Raw genomic sequence first — 17,669 nt, 5'->3', positions numbered from 1 at the left:
AGAAACGGTGAGCGTAGAACAAACCGATGTGTAAATAACGTAAAGAGTCATAACGTCGGAGAACTGGTTTGAAAGTGAACGAATAAAGCCTTAGACTACGGTTAAGGTCTACGGGACCAAAAAGACCCTTGGTCACAAATAGAAAGAAACGAACGGTTAGGGTCTCACCTTAATAAGGTAAAAAGGTGAAAATCTAAAGAAATAGCCTACTAGGCTAAGTGAAATAACCTATGGGTCAATAGTATAAAGCGAGGGAACTGGTTATTATTCCCCGTGTAAAACGAGAACGGAAAAGAATAAATTACTGATTGTCAATTTCCTTGATATGAGTAAATGACGTAAGTTAAAGATAAAACGTTAAAGCTAAAAATCAGTTTTAGTAAGAAACGACGTTTTAACAAGATATGAATATTATGAGACGAATTTGGAAATGGTTAGTATTAAAGGATGTAAACACCGATGGGTTTAAAAACGATACACTTGAAAGAACGATTTTCGATAATGAAGGGTCGACATAAACTTAAACATGACGTGAGGAGATCACGGTCACAAAAGCAATATAGAATATAACCACGTTTTAACGTGAGTTACAAGATATGAAATCATAGACACGCAAAAGGCCGATGATGGCAATGTAGCATACCCAAATGGCGAAATATAAGGTTACCGGCGGCTAGTAAGTCTAACCGCGAAGACCATTTAAGGTCAAAATAGTAATTATAACTGAATAAAGCGCTTGTCTCAATAAGATTAGCATAAGATAATGTATTGACAACATCAGATAACCGAGTGGCTAAAAGATGACTCGATATTACAAGTGATAAAAACGAGCAATGCTCGAATGGAAACGAAACTAAGTTCGTTTAGGCCAAAATTAAAGAAACCACGTAAATAAGGTTTCGTGGACAAAACCTCTTTAAGGGGGGTAGACTTGTAACACCCCGAAAACGGGTTTAGTAATTAAACCCCATTAATACTAAAGAGCGGGTAAAAGTTAGTAGTAAAAGTAAACTCGATGTATATTAGGATTTAATTAAATAAACCTAATATTAAATAAAAGTTGAACAAATCCTTTCAAGGAAAATTTAGTTGATAAAAGGCCTGAGTTAACGGGACTTAAAATAAACTAAGTCATAAATTCCCTGAACCCACTAAGATACCTAGGAATATCTAACCTAGTTAACAAGTGGGAATAGTGTTAGAAAGAATTAAGTTGTCGCTAACTTAATAATTAGCCAAAATATGAGGGATCAAAGTTGGACAACTTGAAAATGGAATTATAAAAATAAAACATAACACAACACACACACACTGAGTGTGTGTAGAGATCGACCAGAAGGTTCCCATGGAGTCAAGAACCCTAGTTCAGTTATTCATTCAAATTGAAAGGCTAATTGAAGCCCGAATTCGGATCTGAACACATAATAATGATCACCTAATCATGTGAATCAAGAGGTATGTCGAAATTTATATTTTGATGATACTTGTGAAATTTGTTAATCATGAATGAATGAAATTCTTGTATGAAATATGAATGTTATAGTGAAATTGTGATGTCTATGAGTCTAGGAACGAACCCTAGATGTGAATTTAGTAAAATAGTGCCATAAAACTAGAGATTTAACTAATGACCTTGTAGGTGATAAGTGGGTTTTATGGTACTATGATGAGCACTTGAAAAGTGATGATAAATATGTGAAATTTGTTGTTGTAATAATAGTTCTAGATGATGTTCATATACACTAGACATAGAGGTTTGAATTCGATGTTAAAACTTGGATAAAACGATAACCATGAACTTGATAAAAGAAGTATACGAATTTCGCCAAATGCCTAAGTGAAATTGGGTACCTACTAGTTCGTAGATAGAACTTGATTAAAATAGATATTTGGATGAATGCCAAATAACATGATGAAACGGGTTTCATCTAGAGATGAAAACCCGTAGATTTTTGCGTAATGAAAGAATAATGTAACGTTAATAATTGAGAGCAAAGATAACTTAATATTAAAAATAGCATGAACTCGGATTAAATATTAGTTCAGTTGGTGGCCTAAGAATAGAGCCATCGAGTAAAGGGCGGAACGCCAACATAAGTTTGTCAAACTTAGTTGCTAAATTTCATATGCTATAAGGCGGCTTGACTCTTAAAAAGTCAAACCGACCTATGATAGAGATCGGTAAGAAAAGTAGTATAAAGTTTCGTAAGGCGTAAAGATTATGATCTAGAACGACTAACCTAACCACCTTGTGAATATTATATGATAGTTGACGTTTAACAAGCTAGGTAGAAGCTTGTGGATGAAGCGGGATAAACAGAGCAAGTACGGAAAGAAAAGTGTGGCATGGATGAAAGGTAAGTGAAACTTACACCTTTTTGTTGAATACTTATTTATTTTATAAGTTATAAACTCGAGAAAGATAATATTGGAAATATGGATCCGATGCGATTGATACGAGTCGGAACATATACAAAATTTATGAAAACCATGGTTTATGGTAAAAAGGACGAAACGGTAATTCAGTCACGTAATGACGAAGAAATGATGAAATTTCGTTAAGGTTACCTTATAGTGTAACTAATAATGAGAAAAGAGGTAAAAATGGAAATTTAGTCAAGTGTCAACTAATGTAAACCGAAGCTAAAAGGATACCCATGGCATAAGCCAAAATGGGCTAAATAAGTAAGGAAAGGGATCTATTGAAAGAAAAATCCGAAATGGGTCGGATGGGAAAATTGGTAATTAAAAACCATGGTTTTGATATATAAGTAAATGTTTGGTCATATAGGCCAAACGGGTCAAATGGTGCTGATAACGCCATTTGACAAAATCGACTAATGTGGTTGTTAAGTCTTATGTCAACAAGAGTGATTAGCAATTCTGATAATTGCGTCGCCATAGAATATGGGATAATTTAAGCGAGGTATAAATCGGGTCTATATGTTGACCCGAGCCAGGTACGCATAAATAGGTTTATAGTTATGAGCGAATTTTGGTCAAATAATTAGTGAATCCCTTGTAGTAAATGAAGGGCTGAAAGTTGACCAAAAAGCCCTTAATGGGCGAACCGGGTAAACGACCCTTAGAGGTTGTTTAGGAACTTGTTTATTGATTATGAAATCCTTAGATACATATAAAAGTTATAGGCAAAAACCTTTGTGGGTCGAATGCCTAGAAATGGGTCATTTGCATAAAATGACTAGTCGAAGGCTAAAATTGGGATTTTGGGTTCCTAATTAGTTATGGTGGAAATGCGAGGTACGAAAGAAAAATTGGGATTTTGGGTTCCTAAAATTGGGATTTTGGGTTCCTGAGATTGGGATTTTGGGTTCCTAATTAGTTATGTTGGAAATCCACCACAAAAAATAGTTGTGGTGGAAGCTAATTAGTTAATTAGTATGGAAATGCGAGGTACGAAAGAAAAAAAGGGAGTTTGATGCTTAATGCTTAAAAGTCCACTAAACGGGTCAAAATAAACTAAGAAGTTAAATGTGGATTAAGTGATTAGAAAGATACACATAAATCGGTGAATGTAAATGCGTACGCGAACCCCGTAATGGGATTGAAAATGCTATGGCTTGATAAGCACGGGATGGGTAGGAAATGTTTGAAACGACATCTTGTTAACATTATCGCAATGTAATTTTGAACAGGTCGAATAATAGGAAAAGGGATTTATAGACTAGTTGCCTATAAACCGGTTTTTAATACAAACAACGATGGTAAACGGGTCCGTACTTTAATTACGGACACGTAGGAAAAAGAATCAGGTAAAATGGACATCTAGATTGAAAGATATGCGCGTTTTTGTAAATTATAAGTTTGAGTAATTGAGCTGGGAATCTGCAGCTCAAAGAAAAATAACTTACTTTCGAAACCATGGCGTCGCATCGCGCGACACCCCCATTCTGATATCATCGCGTCACGCGACAGAAGTCGTGTCACGCGACAGAAGTTGTGGCCCGCGATGGCTAGAGGGCGACTTCGTCGCGGCCCGCGAGGACCCAAAAGCCGGCAAACGTGTTATTTGTTGTTCATTTCAATTTACGGACATGTTTAGACAGGTTATAAGCATAATATAACTAAAATCATTTCATGATTATGAAATGTAGGTACCTCTTTGATGCCGTAAGATGATCAAGCTCAATGAAGGACCCAACACGATCAAGATACAAGCTTCCGCACACCATTTCGTTGTTACTTTTAAATGACGAATTTAATTATATTATGTTGTAAACTTTTAAATTGTAAAAGATTTAATTAACCAGTATTTTTCAATATATATGTAATCCTAATTACATGTTCATTTTCGTAAATTAAGCGAAAACCGCTTATTAATAGCATGGGTGTTACATTAACCCATGAAACCCACTAGAGTCAGCAACAAGTTTGAGACCATATGGAATATGAAAAAGAATAGATGTAAATGGTCATAAATTATGTCCCTTAGGGCTCAAAATGACTTATATAATCTTATGGTTTAGATCAAATTGAGTTATTTGTTACTCTTTACATGTGAGAATTGAAGCGTAGTAGTGATCTTGATAAGAGGCAAGAGGTGGAAGGGCTAAATTAACCAAAACTTTGGAATAATTTATCAGGAAAGTATATCAAGTCATTAAATTAGTATTTATTTAGTATGATGTGTTTATCTGCTAGTTTTATAAGGCAGCTTAGGGAGCATGTTTTATGTTTAGCATAAATAGATAGTTAGAGTCTTTGTATTTTGTGTGGTTTTCATTTAATAATAGTTTTTGTGGTATCATGACTTGAATTACTAATCAAATCACGGTTTTCTTTTGTGTGATATATGATTTTGGGTCAGTAATTGGTGGCTTAGCTAGCGCTCATACTCACTGAGAGGCTGTGGATCAATCGAGTCCTAAGGAGAGGAAGATCAGAAAGAGGAAGCAATTTGGACCATTGGTCAATCTGTGAGAGATTGATCATTAGAAAGAGGAACCTATTTGGACCATTGAAGAACCTACGCTTGGTTCATGCTACATGGTTAATGATATGTTATAGATCAAGAACAATACATGTGATACAGATAAGTAGTGCGCTAAGTATTTGAAACATGTGAGGGTGCGGCGAATAGTGGTGTGATGCTAGTGGGGAAGAATCGCGACTGTGAACAGTGTGATCACTTGTGGTAGGTGCATTTAGGAGAACTGTTGATAAAAAAGTTATCTGAAGAACTTTTGGAGAGTTGTATAGATGATCGGAAACTTGAGTAATTCAAATGGTGTAAGAGAGTGAGGAATGATTGAAGACCGGTGTAAATCAGTTTAACTTATCTATTTAGTTTGGGAACAAGGCATATCGTAATTGGGGAATAGAAGAGAACAACAGGTAAAGTTATGAAGGGGAAGCAAAAGAAAAGGGCAACAAACAATTAATGTGGTCTTTGTTGGTAATAATAGTTGAAATGTAACTAGTGATTAGTTACATAAAACCATGCATGTTATTCAAGTTTGCCTAATCCAATATTTCAACAATTGGCAGCAAGTCAAATAGGTAGATTGAATTTTGAGGAGAAGAAAAGAAAAGATACAAAGCAAGGTATGAAGAGAAAAAAGAAAACAAACAAGTAAATTGCTTGTATTTTTGGAAGGCATTGGTTTTGTGTCAGGCAGGAAAAAAAATAACAGAAAAGAGACGTTGCAAGAGCCAATCCAAGGAAGAGGGCATGAAAAGCAATCTATGATTACTTTTGTTTGGTGCAAAATGTCAAGGATGATGAACGGGTTGGTGGAACAAAGACGTGTCTTGTTGAGAATTCAAGATCTAGGAGGTAAAAAAATCAAGATTAAGAGGTTAGAATGATGAAAGTAATCTTGATAAGAGGTTGAATTAGTGAACTAAGAACTAAGAACTAAGAAGTAGAAGAGCAGAACCAAAAGTTTGATTTAGTTTCTTAGGAAAATATAAGTATGTGTTTATTTATATATATTTATCTCTTAGTTTTATATGGTAGGGTAGTGATGTAGCATGTGAAATGATAATCAAGAATTGATCACCTTGATTGATTCTGAGAATACCTATGATAATCTTTCCCAAACCCCCAAATCCAACCAAAAAGACAGAGAATTTGAAATGGTTAAATGATTATTGCAAAATCGATGAATGACCATCCGAATTAAATGAGAATAACATAAATAAGAACAGAAATTCAAAACGGACTATAGAAAGTCCATGGCCCAAACACAAGCCCAAAAACAAAATGCATAAAATATGAAAAAAAAAACATAAAAGTGACTATAACTCCCACCAGAATGCATTTTTTGAACCGAAACTTGGATAAGGCCCCCTTCCGAGTCGTTGGCACGACGTGCTCCTTGTTTCAAGCTTCGGTTTGACTGGTTGACCGCCTAAAACGGAGACCCGTAGCCAAAGTTATGGTCGTTTTGTAAATCTCCCTTCGTACATGGATCATAATTCATAGGCCTCCAGAAAAGTTATGGCTTGATGTTCAACACTTGGGCCTACATTAGGTTGAGCAAGTGTTATAATTTTGTAGATAGATGGTTAGAGTCTTTGTATTTTGTGTGGGTTTCGTTCAATAATAATATTCATAGTGTGTCCTCACTTATTTTATTCACCGATTCCCAGTTTATTTCATTCATACTTACCAAGTTACATCAAACAGAAGGTAGACGGGCAACAAGTTGCGCCGCCACCCCAGTGTTCTTGTGTGTGGTATAGTTTCTAAGACAACAATAAAAAAGTTCACTTATAAGAAATCAATAATCAATATAGCGTTTAATAAGTAAAGCACAAATTTAATAGATAAATTTTTATAGTTTGTATACTGATCACATGTCACCAGAGACATGAATAAAACTCAAAAATAATTGAAAGAGTAGCAGAAAGGGAAACATTTCTCTAATCAAGAACTTTGTAAACTAGAGAAAATATCATATAATTAAAAAAATTTGCCATGGGCAAGCAAGAGATAAAGAGATACATTCGTAACCCAGACATGTTAGCAGCTTGAAAAAGAAAATGCATGAAGCAAGACACACAAAGGTCAACAAAGCAAATATATCCATCTACTGTCAAAGGTGGTTGATTTAGATTGTAATGGATACACTTAAAGAACCAAACCATAATGACTTTATGATTTTACACTTGGTGACTATAGCAATCACTGCAAGGTATAGAGTTAGAAGCTAAACCTTAAAAATAAAAATTTGGCTAGTTGTTGGATGAAATCGATAGTAAGCATAAGATCATGACACCTACACCAAGATTAATATACTTTGTGTAAAACATATGAAATATATAATAAAAAAAATATGTTTAAAATATTTGATATTTGCAGACTACATATCATTTGAACCATTGACTTGCATCTTAATGAAATAATGAGCAACAATGCCTTTGATTGTATAGGAAGGGATTATTTTTATTTTTAATGTCGAACACCTTGTACCCCTTTGTCCCATGTGGGTAACCTAGGAATATTCCCGGTCTCCCTCTTTCTACGAACTTGTCGCCCCTCGTCTCGACACTTTGGTAGTAGGCGAGACAACCAAATATTCTCATGTGGTCATAGTTCGGTTTTCGGTTGTAAACGAGCTCATAAGGGGTCACATTATTTATTGTTTTGGATGGGAGCCTATTTATTATGTAGGCTGCGGTTAGAATACACTCGCCCCAAAAATTGGATGGTAATCTTGCTTCAAATTTTAAGGCTCTTGCGGTTTCGAGCAAGTGTCGGTGTTTCCTTCGACAACACCGTTTTGTTGCGGGGTATGGGGACTTGTGGTTTCAAGTAAGATACCTTCCTCATTGTAAAAATTTGCCATTCGGTTTGATGTGAATTCCCCTCCATTATCACATCACACGGTATCCTTTTCACACTTTTGGCAAACTGCGTTTTGATCATTTTATGAAAGGCGATTAAGAAATCACTTGCATCCGACTTTCGTTTTAAAAGGTAGACCCAAACAGACCGACTAAAATAGTCAACTATAGTTAAAAAATAGTTTGCCCCTGTTAAAGTGCGTGTGCGATATTTTCCCCATATATCACAATGCAAAAGTTCAAAACATTGCTCTGTCTTAATAGAACTTGAAATAAAAGGCAATCTAGTAAATTTTGCTTTCTCACATGAATCACAAACATCACCATTGTTCTTAAAAGAAACAAAATCAAGAAACGAAAGTTTACTATGTGAAGCATGCCCCAAACGTCGATGCCACACGTCATTTCCAACCGCTATAGCCATCTTTTCTCGTCCCACCATCCTCATCCGGTATAGACCTTGTTGACATTTACCCGTTCCAATCAATTTCCTTGAACTCAAGTCCTGCATGATAAAAAAATCCGGAAAAAATGTTACTGTGCAATCAAGGTCTCGGGTTAAACGACTGACCGATAATAAATTGCAAGTAAATTCAGGAATGTATAAGACATCACTGATTTTAATCCCGTTTGACAAGGTGCACGACCCTTTCCCTTTAACGGGTATAGAGTCACCGTTAGGAATTGTCACGGGTAGTTCACGTGTTGTTTCGATGTTGCCATGAAACGAATCAAGAATGGGGGTTATATGCTCGGTACAACCCGAGTCTACAATCCATTTGCTACCATCGTCCAATCTACCTGCCATATTCGCCATCGGTTGGGTTATTTCGAGATTAGAAGAATCCTTCACAGTGAACATGTAGACAAACTGCTTATATTGTTCGCCATTTAACCCCGGAATCGGGCTCGATTCATCCTTGTTGTCACTAGCTTCAACACAAGCAGCCTTTGCGCGTCCTTTATCTAGTTTCGTCTTCCCAGGCCACCATTCCAGATATCCAATGCGTTTGAAACAACCGTCACGATTGTGCCCGTCTTTTCTGCAAAAATCACAATGTTCCAACTTGTCGTTGTTGGGCTTCCTGTTGATCTTTGGCCCGCTTCTGTTTTGCGTGGCAACAGAACTATCACGCTTCATGGAAGCTTGAAACGCAACGGAATCGGTGTTTGTCCTTTTTCCCGTGGATACCGCTCTTTGTTGCTCATCTTCTGCAACGAGATGGTATGCTTCGCTTAAGACAGGAACGGGTTTCATGGCGAGGATTTGGGTTCTGATGGTTGAGAATTCACTGTCGAGTCCAAGCAGAAACTCGTACAACATCTTTTTATCTTTTGATTCAGCCATCCTTTTGCTAATACCACACGTGCAACCTATACAGGAACATTTTGGCACAGAAAAAACTGAACCTATTTCATCCCATAAGGTTCTCCGTCTTGTGTAGTATGCTGATACAGAAGACCCTTCTTGTTTTGTTGTCACCAGCAATTGCTTCAGTTCATACGCCCTAGGGGCACTCTCTTTCCCGAAACGTTCTTGTAAATCAATCCATATTTCTCTTGCAGAATTAGCATACTTCACGCTAACCCTGATTTCTTTCTCCATGGCTGTGGTTAGCCATCCTTTAATCATGGCGTCGCAGCGTAACCATGACATATGATTAGTGTCTTTTTCCTCTGGTTTCTTCAAGGTTCCATCAATGAAACCTATTTTGTTTTTGGCGAACAGAAAATTCTCCATCTCTTGTATCCAATCAAGATAGTTGTTGTCGTTCAAGGCTTCGTTCACGTGCATCTGCCTCGGGTAGTCTGACGGGTTGAGATAGTATGGAGAAGTGTGGTCGGCAGCAGGGTTACTTGGGTTGGTTTTGTTCTGGTCGTCGCCGGCCATGGTAGTGAGCAGACGGCGACAGAATTAGGGTTCGTGAGTTTTTGGTCGAGCGGATTGGAAACCACGCTCTGATACCATATAGAATTTTGGTATCTCCAATCTTGTTTCATTCACCAAAGGATACGATCATATATACAGGTATAAAACCAATTAGCCTAAGATTAAGCCCTCAAATAAGGAAACTTAATCAAGTAAAAAGAAAACAATATTAGGCTAAAATAAAACCGAAAAATAATCCCTTCCTATACTCCCTCTCAAGTTGGAGCATGAGGATTACGAATGCCCATCTTGTCAAGTAACAGTTGTAGTTGTCGGGCTCCCAAGGGCTTTGTAAAAAGGTCCGCGATTTGAGATTTGGTGTGAACATGAACCGGCTTTATTTCTTGTGACTCGACTCGTTCTCTTACAAAATAACATGTTTCATTTTTGTATTTTTTATTATACCTTCGCAATTTTACTTCAAAATTATGCTAACAAATAATCTTGAATAAAATATGTGTTCAACAAAACAACATCACAATTTATCCTTCGGAATCAGATCTTCCGACATTTATTTCATATTAACGTCGTAACTAATAACATATTTTACTAAATAATTAACTTTAGATACATAGATTACTCCATACAAGCAAATTAACAGAGTCTATACCAGAGTCTATACCTGATACGAACATATATACAAATGAATTCAACATGGAAGGCAATCTCACCATTCCTAAACTACATAGTTTCTGCAATTAGTGTTGGTATCATCGTCATCGGAAACCCAGGACCAATCGGAACGGATGGTATTGTGACCACATACACAATCATTTACGAACAACCCACAACATTCACAAGTGTTCATGATGAATTGAAACGAAAACAGATTTGCAAAACAAACTAACCGAATTGAACTTTGAATGATACTAGAACTTGAATATGATAACCGAATGTAAACAGACGTTCTTGATTACAAACTAACTAACTGACCGAATGACAAGGAAGTTTGGCAGCCGGCTTTTATAGGAATGAATGGTCACGTCGTTTCCCAGTCACACCGTTTCACGAACGGTTGTGATGTTCCACAATAACCGCCTGGTGGTTATTCGCTGATAAGGGGACGTGACGTTTCATAAACTCCGGCCCAAATTCCTTGTGTTAACCGCTAACTACTGGACTAGACATAACATACTAGTTCGACCCGTTCATGTGTCCTACGACCCAAATATAAACATAACATAAACAATTGTTTGACCCATTACTAAATAAACTAAAACTAATAAACATTAAACCGGCCCGAGGCCCATACGTGTAACTCGGATGATCTTGATTACCATAACGATCTTCATTCTCCGCCTTAAGCAAGAACATCCGAGCCCTTCGATCACGATCACTCCTTGCAATTTTTGGTGACCTCGATCTTGACCACCATGTCATCGTCGCTTGAATCATCGATCCATCCGCAATTGCTTGAGCTTTCGGCCATGCCAACTTTCTCTCTTGCACGCTCCTTCTTGATGTAATCAAAATACCATTCGACCAACTCTAGATAATAAATGAAGGCGACCTTCATCTCGTAAGCGTCATCCGCGTCGTAGCCATATTTCACCGATATCTCGCCCCACTTGTCTTTCTCCATTATCTCATCAAACCCACCGTTGTGCTTCACGATGCGGTGTAGTAGTATGAGGCTAAGATCATGTCCATCAATTAACTCCGGCGGCATTGCTTTTTCACAAACAATCCCTAGAAAGTCCGTGATGAACCAAACCAAAATTTATTCGAACGGTGCGTCGAAGAATCTTGGGTGCTTCTTGATTTCTTCGTGTAGTGTGATAAGATCCCCTGGTTCAATGCAACTTTCCATGATTAACCCCCTTTCAACAACGTCCTCCTCGAGTTGAGAGAGGGTTATTGCCCGTTCCCAAAGCATTTGCATTGATTGGCGTGGATTATCCTTCTCGCCTTCGATGTAGATCAATAAAGCCTTCTTTGCTTTCTTCGAGTACACAACCTTCCTAGCGTTTGGGCGTTCATCGTACACTTTCTTTTTATTTTTTGACTTCTCGAATTCTCGTTCATAATAATCCCCCAGACACTCTTGAAACTCTTCTTTCTCTTTCTTGTACCCATTATCGACCCCGAGATTATCGTAGAAAGTGTTAAGATAATCTTGTTCCAGATCCGTTTCCGACTTATCTTCGTATATGTCGAACCCCTTTGATCGACAACCGAACATCTTCTTTAATACGCACTTCTCACCCATAGTAACCGTCTCAATCCCTTGAAACAGGAGTTGTTCCAAACTTAGAACATTCCTGTCAAGTTTTGGTGCGTAACTAACACACGGGATTGTCTTATCCTTGCCGTCCACCGGCACCCTTACTTCACCAATTCCATGAACAAACGAAACGTCTTTCTTGCTTTCATTCGTTACAACCCCGAAGTGTCTCTTGAAACACTTGAACAAATTACGGTTTCCCGTCATATGCGTCTTAAACGTGGGATCCACAACCCAGATTGAATCCCATTTACCCCCGCAAGTATCCTTCACAATATAATCACACTCGACTGGTAATGGTGATAGTATAATATACTTACTAGGGCAAATTGACGCGATGTGGCCAAACTTCTTGCACTTGAAACACCGAACCCCCGGTTTTCTTGGCCTACCCACTGGTGCATTAGGTTTCTTCCCGTACTTCTTCGTGAAACCCTTTTGGAATACTTTCTTTGGAAACTTTTTCATTGGTGATACCCCGGTCCGCATGGTTGGCTTCCCATGCGCGTACTCATCCGCTTCCGCCGCCCGGCCGCACTCTCCACTACGAACAAACACATCTTCACCATAATCGGTCATAACCGATTTCCCTTTGTTTCCACGAACTCGGTTTTCTTCTTGATCACAATCCCTTCCGCTTCCTGTTAAACCTTTGGCTCTGATACCAATGTTGGTATCATCGTCATCGGAAACCCAGGACCAATCGGAACGGATGGTATTGTGACCACATACACAATCATTTACGAACAACCCACAACATTCACAAGTGTTCATGATGAATTGAAACGAAAACAGATTTGCAAAACAAACTAACCTAATTGAACTTTGAATGATACTAGAACTTGAATATGATAACCGAATGTAAACACACGTTCTTGATTACAAACTAACTAACTGACCGAATGACAAGGAAGTTTGGCAGCCGGCTTTTATAGGAATGAATGGTCACGTCGTTTCCCAGTCACACCGTTTCACGAACGGTTGTGATGTTCCACAATAACCGCCTGGTGGTTATTCGCTGATAAGGGGACGTGACGTTTCATAAACTCCGACCCAAATTCCTTGTGTTAACCGCTAACTACTGGACTAGACATAACATACTAGTTCGACCCGTTCATGTGGCCTACGGCCCAAATATAAACATAACATAAACAATTGTTTGACCCATTACTAAATAAACTAAAACTAATAAACATTAAACCGGCCCGAGGCCCATACGTGTAACTCGGATGATCTTGATTACCATAACGATCTTCAATTAGATGAACATTAAACACCCACAAACATCATTTAAAAATGCAGGAAACAACAACAGAAACACCATAAATAAACCATACCTAAGTTTGAAATTTTAAAGATTCAAAATCTCTGACAAGAAAGTAAACCCTAGTGAAGGTAATTCACTAAGCACAAACAACATTGCAGTCAGTTATAGCTTACTATCTACTATCCAAAACACCAACAAATCTTTGATCGATCACACAGCAGCTAGCTTCACATCTTTCCATTTTCGTTCACTTTGTATCGATCCTTATGAACTTTAGACAGGTGTAAACCAGGAGATAGAGCCTGTGAAATCAATCAACAAGATTTGTTAACCCTTTAAAGATTGATTGGGCTGAAAATTCATGAGTTGGGATAAAAGATTTCTTACATCTAGTTTAACCTGAAGACTTCTAGGTGGTTTATTAGGTTTTCTTGGTGGTTTCTTCCCTGTCATCGCAATGAAATCTTCTTCAATTTCCTTACGTGATAGCTGGATTGAAAATTTCGGTCTTTCTTCCTTTTTATCAAGGTTCCTTCTAGGCCTCGTTTTCATCCATCTCCGACCATCAGCCTCGGCAATGTTTCCTCCATCAGCCCCATCTTTTGAGTGAATCGCAGGCGAAGACGATGGCGATGAGGCTTTGGATGTCAATTTTTTCAAACATTTGTATTTTGGAGGCGGTGAGTTCTCTTCACCTTCATTTGGGGGTGAAGACGCCTTGATCGAAGAAGATGATGAATTCTGCCCAAAATCCAACTTCTTTTGCCGATCATAGGTGGATCTAGGTTGTCCCGCAGAAGGGTTCTGGTTAGCCTCGCCTAAATCTGAAGATTCATTATCTTCAAACACATGCATTGCAGGAACTGGATCAATGCATCTCAATAGATGTTGTTTCCCCCACCTCAACCCTGTAGGGAAAGTGAAATTGTGCAGATTTTTAGATTGCTCCATCCACAAGACTTGAATGTTGTTGCGAGTTTCTTCTTGGAGATTTTTGTGCTTGAAGAGGCAGCAGGAACTAGGGTTTTCTAATCTCTACAATTATGCGATAATCGCCGCAAATCATTATATATGCTACACCAACACTAAACGGTGGCGTATCATGGTGGCAAGGCAAAATTTAATTTAAAGCGTAAACGTTAAGCAATTTAGTGTAGATGTTACACTTAGTTGTAAACGTTACATTTAAGTGTAAATGTCACACTTTTTTAAAATCACTATATATGCCAGCAAACACTAAACGATGGTGTATCAGGATGGCTAGGCAAACATTAGATTTTTAACTATAGATTTTGCACTTAAGTGTAAATCTTACTGATAAATGTGTGGTGGAATGCTAATGAGGGAGTCTAAGTGCTTAGTATTACAGGTTTTAAGGTTTTAAGCACTACTAGAAAAAACACATTTATTGACATGCATTGCGTGTCATAAAAGGGTCTTTATGACACGCAAATGAAAGTCGTTGATTGAGGAGTCATAAAATTAACATGACATGCATTTGTGTGTCATGTTTATGTTTTTATGACACACATTTAATGACACACATTTCATGACACGCATTCATGACACGCATTTTATGATACCTTTTAATGACACACATTCATGACACTCATTTTATTATGACACTTTTTAATGACACACGTTCATGACAAGCATTTATGACACATACGTATGACATTCATTTACGCGTCCAATGTTTTTAATTGTATAAATTTTTTTTATAAAATTACTAATTTGCCCTGGATACATGTATAATAACAAAAACAATAAATCTTTTTCATAAAACAAATATACACACACATATGTATACCAAAACAATCCATTACATAATCATTTGTCAAGTATACTACAAATATTTTAACGTTAACAAAAAAAAAAGAATTGTTTGTCAATACATCGTCAACACCTAAAATACGATTTGTCACTTAAAAATAGAGGTAACCGCACAAGTCGACCAATCTTCACGAATGCCATCTATATCCGCAGCCGAGTATTCCTCTACTCCTTTCCCAACCTGAGACAACGATTAAATAAAATAAATCTTAAAAATCAAAATTTAATCCTAATATATGAATTTAATAATTTCTTTGGATATATAAGTACATATTTCTCTAATATACAGACTAAAATATGCCTAAACTTACATTATCATTGTCAAGTATTTCAACTCCTTCGTAAGCTATCTCCTTCATGAATTCATCAAAATTTGGCGTTACAAAAGCATAAAAATGACATTCAAGCTATGTTGTCAAAAGCATGTGAGGCACGTACCTAGGTGCTAAGGTGCAGCGAGGCACACCAACTACGCACTATCCTAGTTGTTGTCAACATTCGGCTTTTATTGGGAACTAGTTTTATACCCTGTGCGCGTTGCTGCGCGCTAAACCAAATTGTCCTCGGCTTAATAACATGTAGGTTCTTGATGAAACGTATGTGTGAAAACTGTTGAATATGGGTTAAAATTTTTGTGTCGTTCATCTCGTGTCCCCTGTTTTCAAGAAAAACGCGACAACATTAGTCGTTGGGTGTAATTAAAACAAGTCATATTTGTAGGTACTAACAACATTTGATGTATGAGGTTGTGTAAAGATTCATAAAACTACTTTGATAATCTCGATAGGGTGTGTAAAAAATAATTACAACAGCGTAGCAAATTCAAAAAGTTCACATGAAGCTCAAACCTAAAATTGTATCCAAAACTTCTAGTCATTAAAGGCAACCAGCCTTCATCATCAGTTGGCTTTAAACGCAGCAAACTATGACTCGAGTGGAAATTTAATTCTTTGAATGGAAGAATTCTGAGAATATACTCATTGGAAACACCTAACCGTTTGACCTGTTCCCCCTCTAGCTAAACTTTTTGGTTACACATGTCAAAAAATGTCATTTTTTGTAGAACGGGTCGAGTTGGGGTTGACTCGCTAACATTAGAAAGCTTCTACTTAGAAAATGATAATTACTTGCAACTTACCATGAAGTTATCTTAGTAAATCCAAAAGAATTACTTACCAGATGTGACAATGGGTTCAACAAATGCCATTCCAAATAAGTTTGTCCTCGATTTAATAACACGTAGGTACTCGATGAATTTTAGAAAGGCACGAACCATGTACCACTTTTCGTACCGCATACCGGAGCGTACCACGATCCATGTGACTATGAGCCAAACCACTCCAGTTCATACGTAAAACTGATTCATCCCAAAGGAGATAAATTATCAGTTTTCAAAGACGAAAAGCGAAATATATAATAGCTAAGTAGATAATAGAACTTACAGACATAATCACAGCAATGCTTCTCTTGTATCTTTGGTTAGGAATGTTTTACCGGTTGGTTCAGCCTTAACACAGGTGATCAATAAAAGATTTATCAGCTAAGTTGAGGCGTATATCCTCTGTGAACAGAAATCATAAACATAATAATTATTATCCAAAAACGATATACCATATAAAAATTATTGTATGTTTGGTTTTTTATTCCATAAAAAACTAACAAATCAAATGTGACTATATGCCTTTTGTTCGAAAAAGTAACAAAGTAATAATTTGTGAATATGTGACGTTTAATTGTCCTTTGTATGTGAAAGCACTATCTTAAGCAAATAGTCGATCTTTTCAAGTTTTAGACATGTTGAGGCCAGGTTGATGGATTAAATTTATAATTTATAATTTCTTAATACTATTTTAAACAGGTTTTAATGTTGAAAATTGGTTGGTCAGGCCACCCAGCCCAAACCGTTTAATAAACGGGTAAGTCATGTCAACTTGTGTACGACCTGAACCCGTTTAGTCCCAGCCCAAACCCATTTATAGAGGCGCTGTGGCAATGAGTCGTGGCGGGTAATTTGTCAAAACAAGTTGATTGGTCAACCCACAAACACTATCCACTTTTTAAGTATTAAATTGGAATTGTTTATTCAATTGGAATTGTTTAACTACAATAAAATGTAGGTTTGGCGGGCTTATAGGATGTTTAAATAAGAAACCAGGAGGAGGTCGAATGATCTAAAAAGAGCAAAAAAATGGAACTTCGTGGTCTGGTTCTAAGCCACTGCCGTAATACAGTGCCCAGGCATCTTAAAGGTGTTTTGGCCATAAGGCGGGATCATAATGTCTGAACGATGATTTTTGTATGCGATGTGTTGGGGATCAGAAGTCACATTTGCAGCAGTCATGTGATGTGATTGGGTTCTTGTTTGTGAGTGATCCGAATTGGATTTCCATAGTGCAAAATGATGAATGAAAAACAATGAATATCGAAAGAATGATGAACAATTCTAGCAGAACTTGAATGTCTTGATATCCGACAATGTTGCCGGCAATCATGAATAAATACATAATGTTTTGGCGGTTGAATTTTGGCGGGTAACTGCCTCCGGCAGTTATTCGAAAATATTCACCCGCTTATCATACCGGAAATTACATAAGCTTATCATC

The 17,669-nt window shown here is 37.3% G+C and overlaps 1 protein-coding gene and 2 long non-coding RNA genes across 3 annotated transcripts; all 3 read right to left on the bottom strand.

Annotated features, from left to right (window-relative positions):
• Positions 1-13,460: 13,460 nt before the first annotated feature.
• On the bottom strand, positions 13,461-14,184 carry LOC110867267. Its single transcript, XM_022116392.1, has 2 exons — positions 13,621-14,184; positions 13,461-13,535 (listed from the first exon to the last, which is right to left on the bottom strand). The coding sequence occupies exons 1-2, from the start codon at positions 14,182-14,184 to the stop codon at positions 13,461-13,463; spliced, it is 639 nt and encodes a 212-aa protein (XP_021972084.1).
• Positions 14,185-15,038: 854 nt separating this feature from the next.
• LOC110867520 lies at positions 15,039-15,549 on the bottom strand. Its single transcript, XR_002551658.2, has 2 exons — positions 15,378-15,549; positions 15,039-15,247 (listed from the first exon to the last, which is right to left on the bottom strand). It is a non-coding gene; the product is annotated as an uncharacterized LOC110867520 (long non-coding RNA).
• Positions 15,550-15,587: 38 nt separating this feature from the next.
• On the bottom strand, positions 15,588-16,835 carry LOC118488957. The gene is made up of 3 exons (XR_004885421.1): positions 16,509-16,835; positions 16,243-16,423; positions 15,588-15,721 (listed from the first exon to the last, which is right to left on the bottom strand). It is a non-coding gene; the product is annotated as an uncharacterized LOC118488957 (long non-coding RNA).
• Positions 16,836-17,669: the final 834 nt, after the last annotated feature.

The sequence above is a fragment of the Helianthus annuus genome, chromosome 17 (genome assembly GCF_002127325.2).
Source record: "Helianthus annuus cultivar XRQ/B chromosome 17, HanXRQr2.0-SUNRISE, whole genome shotgun sequence".
Classification (NCBI taxonomy): Eukaryota; Viridiplantae; Streptophyta; class Magnoliopsida; order Asterales; family Asteraceae; genus Helianthus; species Helianthus annuus.
This window is presented reverse-complemented; position numbering and strand designations above follow the sequence as displayed.